General features: G+C 37.0%; 1 protein-coding gene across 2 annotated transcripts in view; it reads right to left on the bottom strand.

Annotated features, from left to right (window-relative positions):
• The window catches only part of AKT3 (AKT serine/threonine kinase 3), a 152,700-nt gene that overhangs the window by 45,846 nt on the left and 89,698 nt on the right, over nt 1-17,156 (bottom strand). For both annotated transcript variants that reach the window (XM_058836914.1, XM_058836913.1), the window contains exons 4-8: nt 15,660-15,771; nt 14,103-14,247; nt 7,493-7,624; nt 3,643-3,708; nt 2,013-2,081 (exon numbers count right to left, since the gene is read on the bottom strand). In XM_058836914.1, coding sequence (XP_058692897.1) covers nt 2,013-2,081; nt 3,643-3,708; nt 7,493-7,624; nt 14,103-14,247; nt 15,660-15,771 — 524 coding nt within the window. The remainder of the gene's footprint in view (nt 1-2,012; nt 2,082-3,642; nt 3,709-7,492; nt 7,625-14,102; nt 14,248-15,659; nt 15,772-17,156) is intronic.

Genomic DNA, 17,156 nt, shown 5'->3' with positions numbered 1-17,156 from the left:
CACTGAAAGGATATAACTAAAACATGAGTTTTCAACACCTTTAACAGTCAGAATACCTAGGGGAATGTAACTTCCTTGGAACATAGACAGAATAGTAGACAGAAGCAGAAAAAGAAAAAAAAGTCTGTGTACCATATAAGTTAAAATGCTGGCTGAACCCTGAGCAACTAACTTTCAATAATTCCGAGTAAATAACAAGTCTATTTTTATAAATATTAAATCTTCTGTATTTTTTGGAAGACACTGACTAAAGTCTGCAATTCACAAGAAAATTTGGTAAGCTTAAAGACTTTCCTATTAGAAAAGACAGTTTGTCTAACTTACTATTCCAGATCTCTGGTCAAAGAGAAGCACATGGGCAAATCAAGAAAGTTTCCTCTCTCAAAATGCCATTTTTTCCCACTGTGGCAAAACTTCAGAGTTAGCTTCATTAAATTAGAGAACCATCAGCAAAGTACATCAGCAACACTGACAAGCAGTAGCATCATAAGAAGAAAGTAACCCAGTCCCAGCACAAATACACTGGAATTGCTCAAATCCCCAAAGCAAAAGCAGGCTGCCACCCAAAAACCCATGACACACGACACTTGCAGTCATAACCACAAAGTTGCACCACCCAATGCAGAGAAATGCATTGACTGAACTACAATTGATCCAAAGACAGACAGAGCATCCTCAATCATAAGAAAGGAGTTGAAAACATCCTCTGTGGGCTCTGGTCTGCATTCAAACATGACACAAAAGTGCCTTTCAAAAAGACAAATAGCTAAATTACAGAATGATGTTAAAAACATACTTTTATACTTTTTATCTTCCCAGAGATTACAGAAATGCAGTAAGATCTTACACAGAGGAAAACCATGAAGAATTAGCTAGTTTATAAGACAATACTTAAAACTCAATGTAGACACTATTGACTTAATATTGGTGATTTAAATTCAATGTCAAAGCCAGCTGAGTGTCCAAGAGAAGGCTGTTATCCCTTTACTGATGAGGGAAATTTTTGCATCTGGTTCAATGCCTGTGATGTGCAGTACTGGATTTATACACTGAGTTAAACAAGACATCCTCCCATATGAGAACCCTATAGCACCATATTTAGGCATGGCTTGCAGAGGATGGCCAAAGACAAGTTGGGATCCAATGGGCTGCAGACGTTGGGATTATAGCAAAGCACAGCTTTATTGCAGAAGAGAGTTAAAACATAATGAAAAACATTATGTATCATGCCACAGAAATTTCTGAATGAAGAGTTTTCTAATAAAAGAGTTTTCTAAGTGGAAATACTTAGTCCTTTAGCATTATCATGAGGCATACAGTTGACAAAAAAAGGAAAATCCCCCAGTTCATGTTGTAACAAGATGTAATCTGAATAGCAAACAGCATCTAAAAGGTAGATAAAAGCCCTTCCTCTTGCAGTTCTCTAATTCCATTTGCTGGGTATCATTTTTGATATTTCATTCTTCAGTAAGCTGCTGGAGGACAGCAATGGCTTCAAAGCTAACAACACTATAAGAAGTTTAGCACTTTAGTAGAAATTTCCAGAGTACACAGCAAGTGAACTGGAGACAAGCAATGAAAAATATGAATGCTCCACTCTTCTCCAACAGATATTTGTAATAGTTACAGCAAAGAGAGCACACATTTCATATTAGGACAAAAGCAACAGTCATCAGCATTATTTTCGCTTGTTTACACTGCATTATGACTGTTTCATGCCAGAATGTGCTATAATATGCTTAAATAAAAAGAACAATAAGCAAGTGTATGTAATTACTTTTCTAGCATTAAATTATTTCTCACTATACAGAAGTATATTTCTTTCTCAGAAGAGGAACTAGTTTTAACAGAAGAGTTATAAAATCATGACAACTTTTTTTTAAATAAAACAGTTCAATTTTTTTATAATAAAAGCCCTTTAATGATAGTAGAAAGCAAAAAGGCAAGGTTTAAAAGTGTAATCTAGAGACAGCCTTACTGTTAGAAGAGCAGAACATCTTTTTAAAACTTACCTCTCCTCCATTAACATACTCCATCACAAAACACAAACGATCCTTTGTCTGGAAGGAATATTTCAAGGACTTGCAAAGAAAACAGCAAAATCAAACCAATTATCATCTTATATTAAACCAATGTCTTGCACTTAAACTGTAACAAAATTTTATATTTTTCGAATAGAAAATTCTGATTTTGCTAAGAACTTTAAGAGTAATTAAAAGCGTAACATTTTATCTAGAGCTTGAGATGAATTAACACAAAAACGTTCAAGTGTTTCTTCATTTCTGCTACATGTCCACTGATATGAAACATCATGCTTATTACAATAAAGTATTAAATGGCTACTAAAACACACAATTTTGTACTTCATTTCTTACTGCCATACACAATACCAGCTATTTCCACTCACTGTACTTTATGATGTCCACTTCCACAGTGCCCATGAAGAGATTATCATATTCCTTTTTCATTTCTCCCAAATGAAATCTTAAAAGTCATCTTAACATCCAGCATGCTTTCATTTCCAAAGCAAGGAGTCTCTAGTTTCATATTATGGAATGTTAAGAATGCTAAGTGCCAAATTATTATATTAATTTCAATATTATTTTAAAGTTGCAGCAGATGTTATGATCTTAATTAAAAATTTTGATTTATCAGTGTTGACGTATCGATGATGCCACAGAAAATCTACAGATGAAGACTTGGCCTAAAAGAAGTCAAATGTAGTAGAACTACATTTCTATGGCTCAATACAAAACTTGCTGAAGAATAACAGAAAAATAAGATGCTACAACTGCAGTACTGTTGTTGCATTTTTTGATGGGAGGTACCCCTACTTCTTACCATTACACTCTAATTCAGGAAACATTACAGGATCTCTTTCATCTTTACTGAATTTCCAAGAATATTTTGGCCCACCAATGTAAATGCAATCTTCCGCTTTCCAATAAAGATAAGTTTTTCTAAATAGGGAAGCTTCCTATATTTCAAAGCTATACTTTGAAACTTTAATACAAAAAAAAAATCCGCCTCAAAAAGCATTTTTATTATATTTTGAAATAAAGGGACGTATTTTTTAATATACTCTCAAACAAGAGGAATCACAGTTACTTCTACAGAAGAAAGTCACCTGTAAAGTTAAATCTATTAATTGTAATTTGTCATGAGTCTCAAAATTTTCATCTTTTTAGTCTTTTTCTCCTATAAATTATTAACCACATGAAGACAAAGGTTAGAACTCAAAGTTTTGTGTTTTGTGGCTCTGTGAGCTACTTATTTTGAATAGTTATTTTTATTGTTTTACTGAATTCCAAATTAAATTTTCTTGGTAAAAAATACACCTCTGTGAAATTAATAACTTTTATTTTAGAAGTATTCATATACAAAAACTGCAAAAAGCTGCACAGCAGTTACACAGTTCTACAATTAAATTTATTTTCGGTACAGTAAAGCTTTACACATTTATTAGAAACTTTATTTCTGAATTCTTAATTACATATCCTGATAAAGGATATCACAAGCACCAGATAGCTACTGGTTGTTTACAAATCATCATGACAAAGAATTCAAAATTTGTAAAATATGTTCATAACGGATGTTAACGATTACCTGCTAATGTACTTAAAAGTAGTTCCCAATACTTACTGTTAAAAAAGGGTGTCTGGTGTTTTTCAATACTCTGCTTTCTGTAAGAGTATGAGCCACTTCATCCTGAGAAATAAAGAGGAGAAGAAGTGGGTCTGAATTAAGACATAAAATTGTTATCTAAATAATTAAAAGGAAAAGGTCAACACTTTCAAAAAAAGAAAGCTACTGTACAGTTTTGAAGAATGAATGAATCTTCACATTTTTTGAGGAACTATTTGACAAAAAAACAATTTAACATATTTTATTTGGTTTTCTTATTTTCTTGCTTTAAAATGAAGTCTTTACATACAATTCAAAGAAAGAAATTATAACATTGGATTTGATAGCTTAAAAACACAGTCATCACAACTTCACAGTTCTGGTATGAATCACCTGAACAATGTCTCTACAGAAGACTAAACCAACGTGCGAGACACATACACACGGAGTAACTGACAGGCAAATATAAAACCCAGTCTCATCTAGACAAGTGTTAAGTAAAGTCAGGTTTTCTGGTTTTAAGCTTTCATTTGATTTGTTGGTTTTGTTTTTATCCACCCAAGCTGTCCTTAGGAGCCCAGCAGCAAGCAGTATTCACTCCTCTGACCAGGCTGAGCATCCCTATGGACATTGGCTTCATCCTTGGGAATAAGAGCTGTCAACACAACCACAACTCATTTCCAGCCACAATTTGGAAAAGAGGCACTTTGGAAAAGAGGCAAGCTCATCCATGTTCATTCCCTGCTCCCTCCACAGGCCCTCTCACCAGCCCCTGGAGCGGGCACTGTTCAGGGGGCAAAGAGGCAGCCTGGGGGGGTGACAGTGAGGCCCCAGGGGCACGGCTGTGGCCCCTCACACCACCAGGTCTGCAGAGAGCTGGGGTGAGGGGACGAGGATGGCGGGAAGAGGGCTCACCCTGAGCTACAACATGAGCAGCTCCTGAGGGCTAGGGAGAAAAGTGCAGCTCTTAGGGGGGTCACAGTATGAATACATAGCCATTTTATACAATACTACATCGTATATCATGTGCCGTGAATCCCCCTCCCCACGCTGCCATGGGCCAGGCCTGAAACACCTGGGAGCCTGAATGGGAGGGTGCAGCCATTTTCTGCAGTGCTAAGCTACCGCTGAGTTTTATGTTACATAGAACTAAAGACTACCCTAGTGTGACTCAAACTTCAACTGTAATCCTACAGAAGTAAATATATTTAGTCAGAGTACATGTTATTATTGCCACAAATAATACCAATATAACATTATTGTACTACACACACGCTTATCAGACTATGCTTTGAAGATAAGGTATTATTAAACTGGAAAGTAAACACAGATGTCAGGAGTTTTAAATTAGACTGTAAAAATTGTCAAAATAGGAAGTTGAACAACAACAGAGTCAGTGGTAATAAATCATGATGCCATTTAGCTGAATAGCAGTTCAACACTGAGTATATAGACTACAATGACGTACAGGGGGAAACACAAAAACAAAACCAAAAAAACACTTCAAGGAGAAAAAACAAGCATAAAGGTTCATTTATTTATTTATTTTTAAACCTCTGTGCTTTGCCAGATATTTGACATAAAAAGCTGGCAATGGCCAGTTTTTCTGGAATTGCCTCAGAAGTCTGTAATACTGGAAGTAATTTCTTCGTAAGTGTAGTATTAATATATCATGTAAACAGGATAAAGATATTTAGTCTGAACTGCGCAGATTCTATACAGCTATCAATGCACTACTTTTCTGCTTCGTACTATGCTTAGGGGTATAACCTTCTATAGGGCTACATTTTTTCAGGCAGGTAGCAACAGGACAAGAGGGAATGGTTTCAAACTAAGAAGAGATTTAGATTAAACGCTAGTAAGAAATTATTTACAGAAGAGTGGTGAGACAGTGGGAACAGGTTGCCCAGAGAAACTGTGGATGTCCCATCCCTGGAGGTGTTCAAGGCCAAGTTGGATGAAGCTTTCAACAACCTCGTCTAGTGGAAGGCATCCCTGCGCACAGCAGGGGGATTGGAGCAAGATGATCTTTTAGGTGCCTTCCAGCCAAAGCCATCCTGTGATTCTAGTGCGTATATTCTATCACTTACATGCTGAATTGGGACTGCAGATCTATTCTATCAAGTGACTATATCCTTAGCGCTGATTTCCAGAGCTAAATGCTACTGATAAATCCTCATAATATGTTCACAGCCTGACTGGGCTAGATAGCTAATTTCAAGCTTAAACAGTCCCATCTCTGACTTTTTCAAAATTTCTCTACCTTTATACATAGTTCTATGAACAAGATTTTTTTGCTCATCTTAGATTAAGTTACCCAAAATTCAGCTTTAATCAATTCTAAAAGGTCGGCGATATTGTATTAGGCAACAAAGTAATTAGAAAACCCCTAAAATTTAAAAATCTCTTTGGTAGGTTATTGATACAAAGAACAAGCTGAAATGCTCTGAAGGCTGGAAGGATACAAACCAGCAGCTGCAGAAAAGGAGCTCACAAGATCTCCTGAGGATGCCCAGATGCCAGAGGTGAGAAGAACATTGGTCAAGGATGTGAGGCTGGAGACTGAGGCTCAGCACACAGCAACCAAACAGGCTCTGAGACCCACTGAGATTGCTGCCAGGTCTTACAAGGAGGGCCACTGAGGTGCTCCTTCCCATGCAGGATCAGGGGAGCACAGCAGCAACACCCTCAGTTCTTCCTGTATCTCCTGACTATGAAGAAGAAAAGGGCACTCTTTGCTGCTGTTAGCCCAAACCATGCACATGCTGACCAGGCTGCCACTGCACTCAAGACAGCTGCTGAGGGCACACAGAACTCATAGGTCAGTCTCTTCACTGCTGAAGACATAAATTTAAGTCGTTCCCACTGTAACACAGCTAGTTTTAATGATAATCAAGAAAATACAATTGTCTTTGAGGCCTCCAACCCTCTGTCAAATTTAATTGCAACTGATCTACACATTCTAAAGCTATTAGAAAGTGACAGACAATGAACATAGGCTGACAAACTCTTGTAAGCCCCATTTTCATAGGTCAATAGGAAAATCATATAAATCTGAAGGATATTTTAATATTTAATAAATGTAAATCAGTATTTACCCATTTGCATTCAATTTTTATGGATACTGATATTGTTAGACTCAAGCATTGAAAAATATCAGTCAGACCCACATCCCGCAAAACATCCTACTTAATAATTGTGTCTCATGTTGATAAATCTATGTAGGTTTCTTGCTTTCAACTTGTTCTGTGGAAGTGCGATTCAAAACTTCAGAATTGCAAGAAACAAAGTTCAGAGTAAGTTTAGATCAACTAACTTTAGATCTAAATTTAAGCTTGACTGATATGACCAAGCACAAGAGCCAGTGACACTAATCAAGTTTAAGTGATTGGAGAATGCCAATTTAAACCACAACTTCAGACATCACCTTCACTTTCCCTATTTCTCAAAAACTGAAAAAAATTGCATCATTAGTGCCATGCATAGCAATCTTATACAACATAGCAGGAACAGAGCACAGGTCCATTAAATAAAATGTGTTTATCTGGATAAACCTGCAATTCACTTAGAAAAAAATGTGAAGTGTCCAATATGCCCCACGATGCACTTTTTGTTGTATAAACTCAGATTGCACTATCTTCCAGCCCAGTAAACTCTCTCAGTGTTTTAGCATATTCTAATTAAAAAATACTGGGAAAAGGCATGCAAAATGATTATACTAAATTTTTTTATCATTCTTGTTTTCTGAAGATACATACATACTTCTGTCAAACTAAGTTATCATCAAAAATCAATATACCTTATGTATTAAATATTGATTATTCCATTCTTTAAAATGACCCAGTATTAAAAATACAACTTTTCTTACCTTTGCAATAATTACTTCTTTTTTCAAAATCTTCATAGCATAGTATTTGCCACTAGCCTTCTCTCGGACCAGGATAACTTTGCCAAACGTGCCTTTGCCCAGTAGTTTTAAGTAGTCAAAATCATTCATTGTCTACAAGGAGCCAAGAACAAGAATTAGCAAGATTTAGGTTATACAGTTCCAACATATAACCAAACCCTGTTACCAATAAAACAAGCACAGTTTACAAAAATTGGCCCACTTCTGTGATTAAGTTTGTAATGACAGAATTGTTTAGGTTGAGAAATACCTCTCAGATCATTAAGTCCTTCTGTTAACCCAACACTACCAAGTCTGCCACTAAACCAGGTCCCTAAATGCCACATGTCTTCTAAATAGCTACAGGGATGCTGACTCTGCCATTTCCCTGGGCAGACCGTTTTAATGCTTGACAACTATTTCAATGAAGAATTTTTTTCCTAATATCCACTCTAAACCTCCCCTGAAGCAACTTGAGGCCACTTTCTTTCATTCTACCACTTCTTACTTGGGAAAAGAGATCAATCCCCTTCTTCTGGATATACCCTCCCTTCAAGCAGAAGGAGAGAACAATAAGGTCCCTCTGAGATTCTTTCTCCAGGCTAAACATCATCAGCTCCTTCAGATGCTCTTCAATAAGACTTTGCCCTGGACACTTCACCAGCTCCATTCCCCCTCTCTGGACACACTACAGCATGGATCAGATCACTGAGCCTTTCCCCTTGGGTTATGAGGGTTTCATTCTGCATCCCCTCCCTGTCCTGCAGTTCAGGAAGGGGCTGAGTGCCCAGAAAACACTGGTCTTGCTGCTGTTGACCAATGCAAAGAAGGCAGCTAACTGCTGTCATTAAGCCACCAGGATAAATCATTCAGCAGTGTTATTATAATTCTCCAAAGCCAAGTACTGCACACACTTTTATTTTTATAAAGCACACACAGGGAAAAGCCTTAGCCTAAAGCAGCATTTCAAGAATGCACCACATTTAAGGAAGTTCATCAACTCCTGCATTACCAAACATGGTGTATCAGGTTTTGCCAGCTAACCACTGCACTGATGGCTTTTTTGAAACATACACAATCCTCACTTGAATGTTGTACCTGTATGACTTTACACCAGCCTTTGCACTAGAATTGGACTTTTTAAAATTTCAGTACAGATTACAATTACATGGTATTTACATTAATCAATCTGGCTCTGAAAAGGAGGAGAATGACATTTTATCTTTCCTGTGACTCTGTTACTGCCTTAGTTTTGCAGGGCAAAAACTAAACACAGTACATCCAAGAGATAGTTCCATCAACAGACAAATCGAATCTAGGAGGTTTATCAGGTCAAATGGCATGTCACACATGGTAAGAATATGACCAGATGATCTCAGATCTCACAGCAGTATAGCCACTTTCCCAAGCCCAAAGTTTGGGAAATAATCCTCTTAGTCTGATAAGTTCATTTCACAGCCAGTTCAGAAGCATGAACTCCATGGTCTATGCATTAGATGCAAAGATGAGGATGCAGAAAAAACCCCAAAACTATACTGAGAGTACAGTGACTGCACAGGGCTGCCTTGAATTGACAGCAGAATTTACCTGGCCAATCACTGTGTGCTTCTACAGCACATCTTTCATTGTACTTGGGTGCAGCACCATGTGCTTGGTGCAAAACCATCAAGTTTTGCAGCTAGAGAAAAGCAGTTATAAATTCTGAAAGGAAATACACTCAGGTGTTCTATTACAGCACAGTCCCGTAGCTTCAGTGACCTTTCTTCCTTTGTGAAAAGCACAGCTCAAAAAATTTTAAAGAGTAATTATACTCTGAGTCTCCATATTGCTAAGTTAAATATACTTAATTCTGTTTTGTGAGAGAAAAAGATCCCTTATCTTTCATCTTCTCAGTGTCTCATTCTATCACTAATCATGGCCTCAGGCAGTGACAATGAATACTGCTGTTCTGGATAGACTTCTACTTGTATTTTCCACAAGAGAATTAGTACTTTCCTTATCTCCACTAGCAATACCTCTTAATACTGCCTACATATTTCACACACATTCCAGGTGTAGAGGCATTGGGCATATCCCTGGTGTGCAACCACAAATAGTGGCAGCAAAATATATTCACTTGTGCAAAAGAATACAGGGCAAAATTACCTTCTGAAATTTTTTATTCCTTTAAGCTCAAGTAAATAATACTATTACAGTGGATCTGAATTTGCTGTCGACAAACTCTGAAACTAATTTAAGCAGTTGTTCACTCAGTCAGTTTCTAATCTGCTCACATAAGAGGTAGAACTGAAGTTCCATAAACCACATTAATGCACAACTCCTTAGCTTTTATGTGTTCACTCTGCAACTTCAGAGCTGCTAAAGGTCTTCAACAACTGGATACCATTAACACCTGGCTACTTGGGTGTTTCTAAGCTTTATTAAGGAGAAGATGCTTCCCATATATCAATTTTCTAGCTATATCAATAGGAATTAAATCTTTTTTCCATCTTGATTGGTAGCTTCTAAGCAAACTAACCTTGATGTTCACACAAACATTTTGCAGTTACAGATCGTGCTTTGCTCCCCAAACCATCTCACATCAGGAGGAACAAAACTGCATTTATCCCAGCAAGAAATATGGGCAACAGAGATTAGTTTTTACCTAAAGCAAACTCACTTTACACAACTGAGGGCAAAGTTAAAGTTTATTACTACAGACAAATCCTTTAAGAGTCAACTTTTCCAAAAACTACCCTAATGTGTGATAACTCACAGTGCATGATGTAGTTAGTATGTAAAGCTGCGATCACAACACTGTGTGGCTCCTTGTATTCAATCATCTAAAGGTAAGACTTCTCAATGACCACTTTCAGTTCAGTACTTTGGAAAGTCAGGTTATCTACTTGATGGCTCTGTGACAACCATCTAGCAGAAAACAATTGCCTTCAAGCAAAAGCAGCGAATCTTGACAAAAACCCATGAAAAATTAAAAATGCATTCAAAACACAATTCAGGCAGAAGATGAGTAACTCAAGGCAGAATCCTTCAGTCATAAGCTATCATGCTCCCTGACAAAGAATGGCTGACAGCTTTATTGATAAAAAATACTGAGCTAGTGACTGTAACAACTTATCCCTTTAACAGTCACAAATTCATGAGATCACAAGCAACCTCAAAGGAGTAAGTTCTCCAACATTTCTGATTTTCTCTAAGACACTGGAATTAGAGAGCAGTCATCAGAGTCTGAATACAACCAGGTTAGAAAAGCTGCCCTTTGCCCATACACAGAAGGAGGATCTTGGCTCAACTGATCACAGACATGGATTTGATACTAAGGGCAGCAAGCCAGTCAGATTGAAAGGCTGATTTGCCCAAAATTTGCTTACATAATGTTCAGCAAAGCAGTCATTAATCTAGATGCAAGCTCAGAGAAAACAAGTTAAAAAATATATGTATATTATAAGAGAAAGGTAATAGGTTTGCAAGATTTTGAGCCATGTCTTAACAGCACATTATGGTGGTAGTTCTAAGAATAAAGTCTTCCTGATGCTCTCATTCCTTAGGAGCTTAGCAGAAGGCTTAGAGACGATACACAGTGCAGGGTAACTCAAAAATTCTGCCAAAGAACACAAGACCTTGGGAGATAAAAACACAGATGCCATAGCTAGGGGTGTACTGAAAACTGGTGGAAAAATGGAAATACTTCCTAAACCTGAAGGAAGATGGTAACTTTGGAGGCTCCCATAAGATTGGATTCTTTCTCCTTCATGATTTTCCCTAGTTTTTCATTCCTACTGTGCTCCAAGTTTTGAAACTTTTTCATTGCTCCATTACTTTTAGGTTTCCTCTGAAAGATATGTTCTTTATTTATCCTGCATCCTGCAAATCAAATTTGTAAACAAAGAAAAAGCAACGAAGCCACAGGAGACTGCACTAACCAAAAAAACATTATTATGTTCAACCTTCTATAAAACCTTTTTACTCCCCTAACGGAATATCTGTTGACCATCTAAACACACCATTCCCTATGGACGATCTGTTTAAAAAAAAGCACCCTAATGTAGATGTTGAAAATTCCTACCAAAGAAACTAACTTTTTATTTTTTAAATTCCTGATGTGCCCAATGATTAGACCACGCGGAATTTTCATCTGACTTCATCAAGGAAAAACTCTACTAAGAAGTAACAGTACAGCAAGAAATAAAAGTAGTTTGTTAAGAATTTTGAGCATTACAAATTTTAGTGATGCGTAAAACTTAAATTGCATGTTGATACGATTTTAAAAAATTGGGAAAAAGAAGATATGCTTCTGGTTCTTCCAGCTAATCTAAGCAGGGACGTAGCTGTTGTGTCTATTCAAATCAAGTTTTGCATCCTAAAGGCTGTTTTCTTTTCACTACCTTTTCAGAGAAGAACAGCCCCAACTCCTCTCTGTCTTGTCTCTTAATCTGATTATGCTCTTCTACTCATATGTATACCATCTGGTGCATGCACAAGCAAAACTCACTGGGCTTAGATGTAAAGTCAGGTGACAAAACAAGTTTTTGTCAAAAAAGGACACATTGTGTAAAAATCCCTGAAAGAAATCCAATTAAAAAAAAGTGCAATAAAAAATGCATTGTCATTATAACTGAAATGGTTCTGATTATATTAACAACTATGAAAGCTTAAACAACAGCTTTTCAGAGACATTTCTACAAAACAAAAACAGTTTTGAAAAGACCTATTTTCACAATTCCAAGTAAGATGGAGGCAGTGGCAAATCCCTGTCATAATGGTCACTTCATATATTTATTCCAAAAACTTCTGAGCATATTTCACTAACATCTTCCAAGAGTTAGAAATCTGCTGTGGGATTTTGAGTTTTGGCTCTATTGTTTTTCTTTATTTTTTTTATTTATCATAATTATCTTTTCTTCATTCTTAGATGTTGAATATCAACATTTTTCGTTTCACCTTTGTTTTGTAGTTTGCTTTTGGCTTGTTGCCAAAGCCATTAAATATTCTGTAGCACTGCCCATACACTGTCCCAGCATATTATTTCAGCATTTCTTAAAGCACAAGTGGCAAGACAGAAACAAAACTGATCCTCCTACTCCTGTTCCCACAATTCCTTTTGTTGTATGGGAAAACACACTGCACCGTGAACAAGGAGAGCACATTCCAGATAACCTACTTGTATCAGACAGCATTAATTTTGACACTTGGAAAATGAGTGTTGTTATGCAGTGGTTTTGTACTCCATTAAAAGGATACATAGGCTTGGAACAATGCACAAATCTTTAACGGAGCAAACCCAAATCTCTGCCACATAATCACACCGCCTCTCAAAAGGCTGCCACATCTTAAACACTGCCTCTGTCTAGCTGTCACTTACCATATTTTATTCTGGAGCACAGTCATTAAATATCCATGCCACCCGGCTAAAGGTTCAATGTCAGCCTGACAATATATGTTCACAGTATTGTTACAGCTCTATATAATTGATTTTACATTTTTCTATAGCAGACAAAGGTTAGAAATTTGCATACAATGAAACTGCATAAAAGAACTCTGTTTGGCCTGCAAACTCCAGCTCTCCAAAATTTGGACATGAACTAAAGTTACCTATGACACTTTTGTTATATTCTTAAGGGTATATAGTTCTCAGCCCTGACTTTTCTATGATTCTTACTTCACGTAGTGCAACAAACAAAACATGCTTTATTAGTAAATAGAGAAATGTTCACAATTTCTTGTACTGATCATCACTCAAAGGCATTCAGTTATGTGAGCTGTAAGACATTTTTCTCTGTCAGCAGACTTCTACTTAGTTTTCTACAGGCTTCACTTCTATTCAGAAAAAGTAAAGTCAGTCCTATGTAAACTGGTTATTATTTTTCATGCAATTTCAGTGCATTTCTTGAGTCATGTCAACTCTGTATAGTAAACAAGAGACGTGAGTTTGCATAGTCCATACATACATCCATAAAATGGAGACACATAAGCAAACTTTGAGTGGCATCAGATCTTTAAAACATACTCTTGGTTGTGTGCTTACCCTGTTGACTGTGGAGATGCAACCACAAGTATGTTATAGCTAACAATGCACATGTTCCTACTTACACCAAAAGCTGTAAAGAACTGCAGAAAAATAAAATTCGGTTTTCTCTTACCTCATGGAAAACTAAAGCAAAGCTATTTCCCAAGTTAGTGAAAACCAAGGTCATTAAAAGCCAGATCCTCCTAGCCTTTCTCATGCAAATTACCTAATTTGTACTGGGTAATATTTGCATGAGAAAAGGGGCAAAAGTACTTGTCCAAAGAAAATATTTTATTACCATACTTCTAAAATAGAAAACAAATGAAAGGATGAAATAATAGTCAAACAATAAGCAAAATGTTGGCATGTGCCTGAATGGTTGAACTTTGTTTTTCAGAAGTGTCACATCAACTTAACAAATAAACAAAACTAGAGCAGTTCAGCTTTATTGAAATAAGTAAGTACTTTGATCATATAATACACTGAAATTTATGTTGAAATATTATTCCATGCATATTGCTTTACCCAACTAGACCATTCTACAAAAGTTATTTACATATGAGCACTGTCATTTTTTAAGGTCATTACCTTTCTTTTATGATGAGTTGTTGAAGCATCCATCTCTTCTTCTCCTATATTGTCTATCTGAGAAGTTGGACTACAGTTCATCCTCTCCTCTTCTTGCCTCTGAAGTCTGTCTGCTACAGCCTGGATTGCTTCTGTCCATTCTTCCCTATCATGAACAAGCCAACACCTCTATTAGAAACTCATAAAATATGTCACATACTTTATAAAGTTTTTCACATGCTACACTGCTTCAATGTTCAACTGCTCACGTTACACAGAAGAAGACCCATATTATATTCTTTAACCACTTCAATTTCTTTCCAGATCCTGAATTTTGTTAAACTGGGTGAAGTTGACCAGAAAGGATCACTATTTGGGTAACTTCAGGAATTAGCAGTTTCTGATGCTGTATTTTACTAGTGGAAACCTTACTTGTTTCAGGTAAAATACACCTGGGAGCATAGGATGCCATCTCTTATGCAGCAGCATCTCAAAATAATAACTTGCTATTTTAAGAGTATTTTTTGGTGTTCCCCATCCTTTCAAGACATTTTCCATGGGAAAAAAAAATATTAAACCATATCATGTGATCAACTCTTTGTCTGTCTCCTCTTAAAACTCAACTTAAAGGCTTTTTTGCAAACTACCCTCAAAAAGGGCACTCAAAGATAACCAAATTCCTACAAGCATCCTAAAAACCTGTGGCTGCACTGTGGGGCAGGCCCAGGTGATGGTTTCTGTGGAGGGACAAGCAGGGCTAGCAGAGCAGCACAGACACACCAGGCAGCCCTTGAGCAGGTCATAGTCCCACACCAAGCACAGTACCTGCTGCCTTCTACTCAGCCAGCAAGGGATATGGGATATTATCATGGTACTTATTACTGAATGCAGTGCAAACTACCACACTGCACAGAAGAAAGACAGGGTGGAGACACAGTATCAAGGTAGAATAGAAAAAACCTCTAAGTTAAACAACAGAAAAAGCAAATTGTTGGTTATTTACTGATGCAAGAAATAATAGCCAGATCATAGTGCTGGTCTCAAAAGGACAGATGTCCACAGCAGGAAGATTGAGTGCATCTAATCGTAGACAGAGTATGGAAAGTTTGAGTGCATTATCCCACATCTTCTACATGCATTAAGAAATTTTTTGGTTCTTAAGAGTTTGTGAATGTTTAGCAAAACAAGAAAAACTAATAAGCCAACTTGAAATAAATTATAATAAGCATGCTGCTTTCTGTGCCAAAAGAAAGGAGCACATTAGGAGGAGTAAGACAGCAAGGCTGAAGATATTTCAATCCAGGCTTTGGATGTTCAAAATGTAACACTTCAGAGACATATCATGACATAGTTTTGGCTTATTTGAACACACTCATCCCACCTACTCGCAGGCACTTACACTAGTTATGAGCTCAGATAATATTTTACAGAAGCTGACTTAAAAATCTTTAACTAACTGCTCAAATGTGCTCAGAATGTCACAGTTCCAAATTCTGATAGCTGTACAGGCCCGGCAGAGACTCTGCTGAGGCTTCTGCACAAGGATTGTGAAAAGAAAAACAAGAATAAAACCCTCACCGTTCCTCTGGAGTGTCTACATGGAACGTTCTCTCTATGACAGTGGTCCACTGAAGACATCTGATAATGAATGTATTCGGCTTTGGTCGCTCTGTTTTCATTAGCTGACATTCTAGACAAATACACGATATTGCCTTTTTTATACATTGCCGGTTAATGGGTGAAGAGCAAATAAAATTACTTAGATGAAATTAATATAGCTTATGTATCCCCATTCAGGATCTATCCAGAACACAAGGAAATACAGAACAGCAATACAACGACAGGCTTGAACAAAAGGCAGCAGGTAATAATCATAAGGTGAAGAAAGTAGTCTGAGGAATTGATGAAACTTGTATCGTTGTCCATATAAAAAGTGCCGTCTCCGTTTGTTAACTTGGTCTGTGTTCTGAGGCTAAGAAGAGTATTAGATCCTGGATTGCTATAGCATGCCAAGGAAACAGCAGTAGCAACTGGCACATTTTTCCATCTGTACCCAGCAGGAGGAACATGACATTTTCCCTTCAATGGTAACCATGACACAATTATTGATAGTACTGTCACTTCAGAGTAAGATTTATTGTAAAATAGCCTAACGAAAAAAAATTCAGATGTTGAAATTAGTCTGATTATTAAATATAGAACAACCCCCAACACACCACCAGTGGGGCTGCCCCAGGAAATCATCTAATTCTCTTTGAGCCCTAGGGCAGAATCAGGTCTACCTATGCTATTTCTCATAAGTATTTCTCTACACTCTTTCTAAAATCCCCAAAAAGTACTAATTTCAAAACCCCTGTAAGCAAACTATTCTATCCAACTATAAAGAAATCAGCTATTTTTATCACTGGAAGATTTTTCCTAGGATTTAATGCAACTGTTCCCATAATTTCAGCAAACTGTTTCTTGTCCTTTTGACTAAATTACTTCATCTTTCCAGCAGCCGTCCCTTTTACATTACAATTTGAACATTGCTTTGTCTCTCTTCAGTCTTCTTTAAGTCAGTTCAATCCATCTGTCCCTCACCAGTTGTGCTTTCAGATCCAAGATCTTCCTTGTTCCACAATTCTAGACATATTATAGACCGCCTATTACTCCTTTGTTGCAAGACCACAAAGCTGATAATTCAGGCAATGGTTTGGCGTTGCTGTGTATTAGTTCTACGATGTGGGATACTGCACAAAACATTACAGCTGCAAAACTCCGACAAACTAAAACTCCTTATTCATGCAAATATATTTAAACATTTTTGAGAAGCTAAGGTTACTCTGTCAAAAGTGTTACTTGTTTTCCTGCAGCTACCACAACGTAGACACAAACCATCACATCTCATGTCTGGAATATTATCATTTCTTCAAAGCTGATCCAGATCAAATGTGTGCGTGTGATCTAAAATGATTCATCAGATTCACAAATCAATCAATAATGACATGGTAAATGAATTCCTGTTCACCTACAATCTGCTGTAACTTCTTTTTGATATAGCTACCACCTACTAGTTGACCCACACCTTTTACT

The sequence above is a fragment of the Poecile atricapillus genome, chromosome 3 (assembly GCF_030490865.1).
Source record: "Poecile atricapillus isolate bPoeAtr1 chromosome 3, bPoeAtr1.hap1, whole genome shotgun sequence".
NCBI lineage: Eukaryota > Metazoa > Chordata > Aves > Passeriformes > Paridae > Poecile > Poecile atricapillus.
This window is presented reverse-complemented; position numbering and strand designations above follow the sequence as displayed.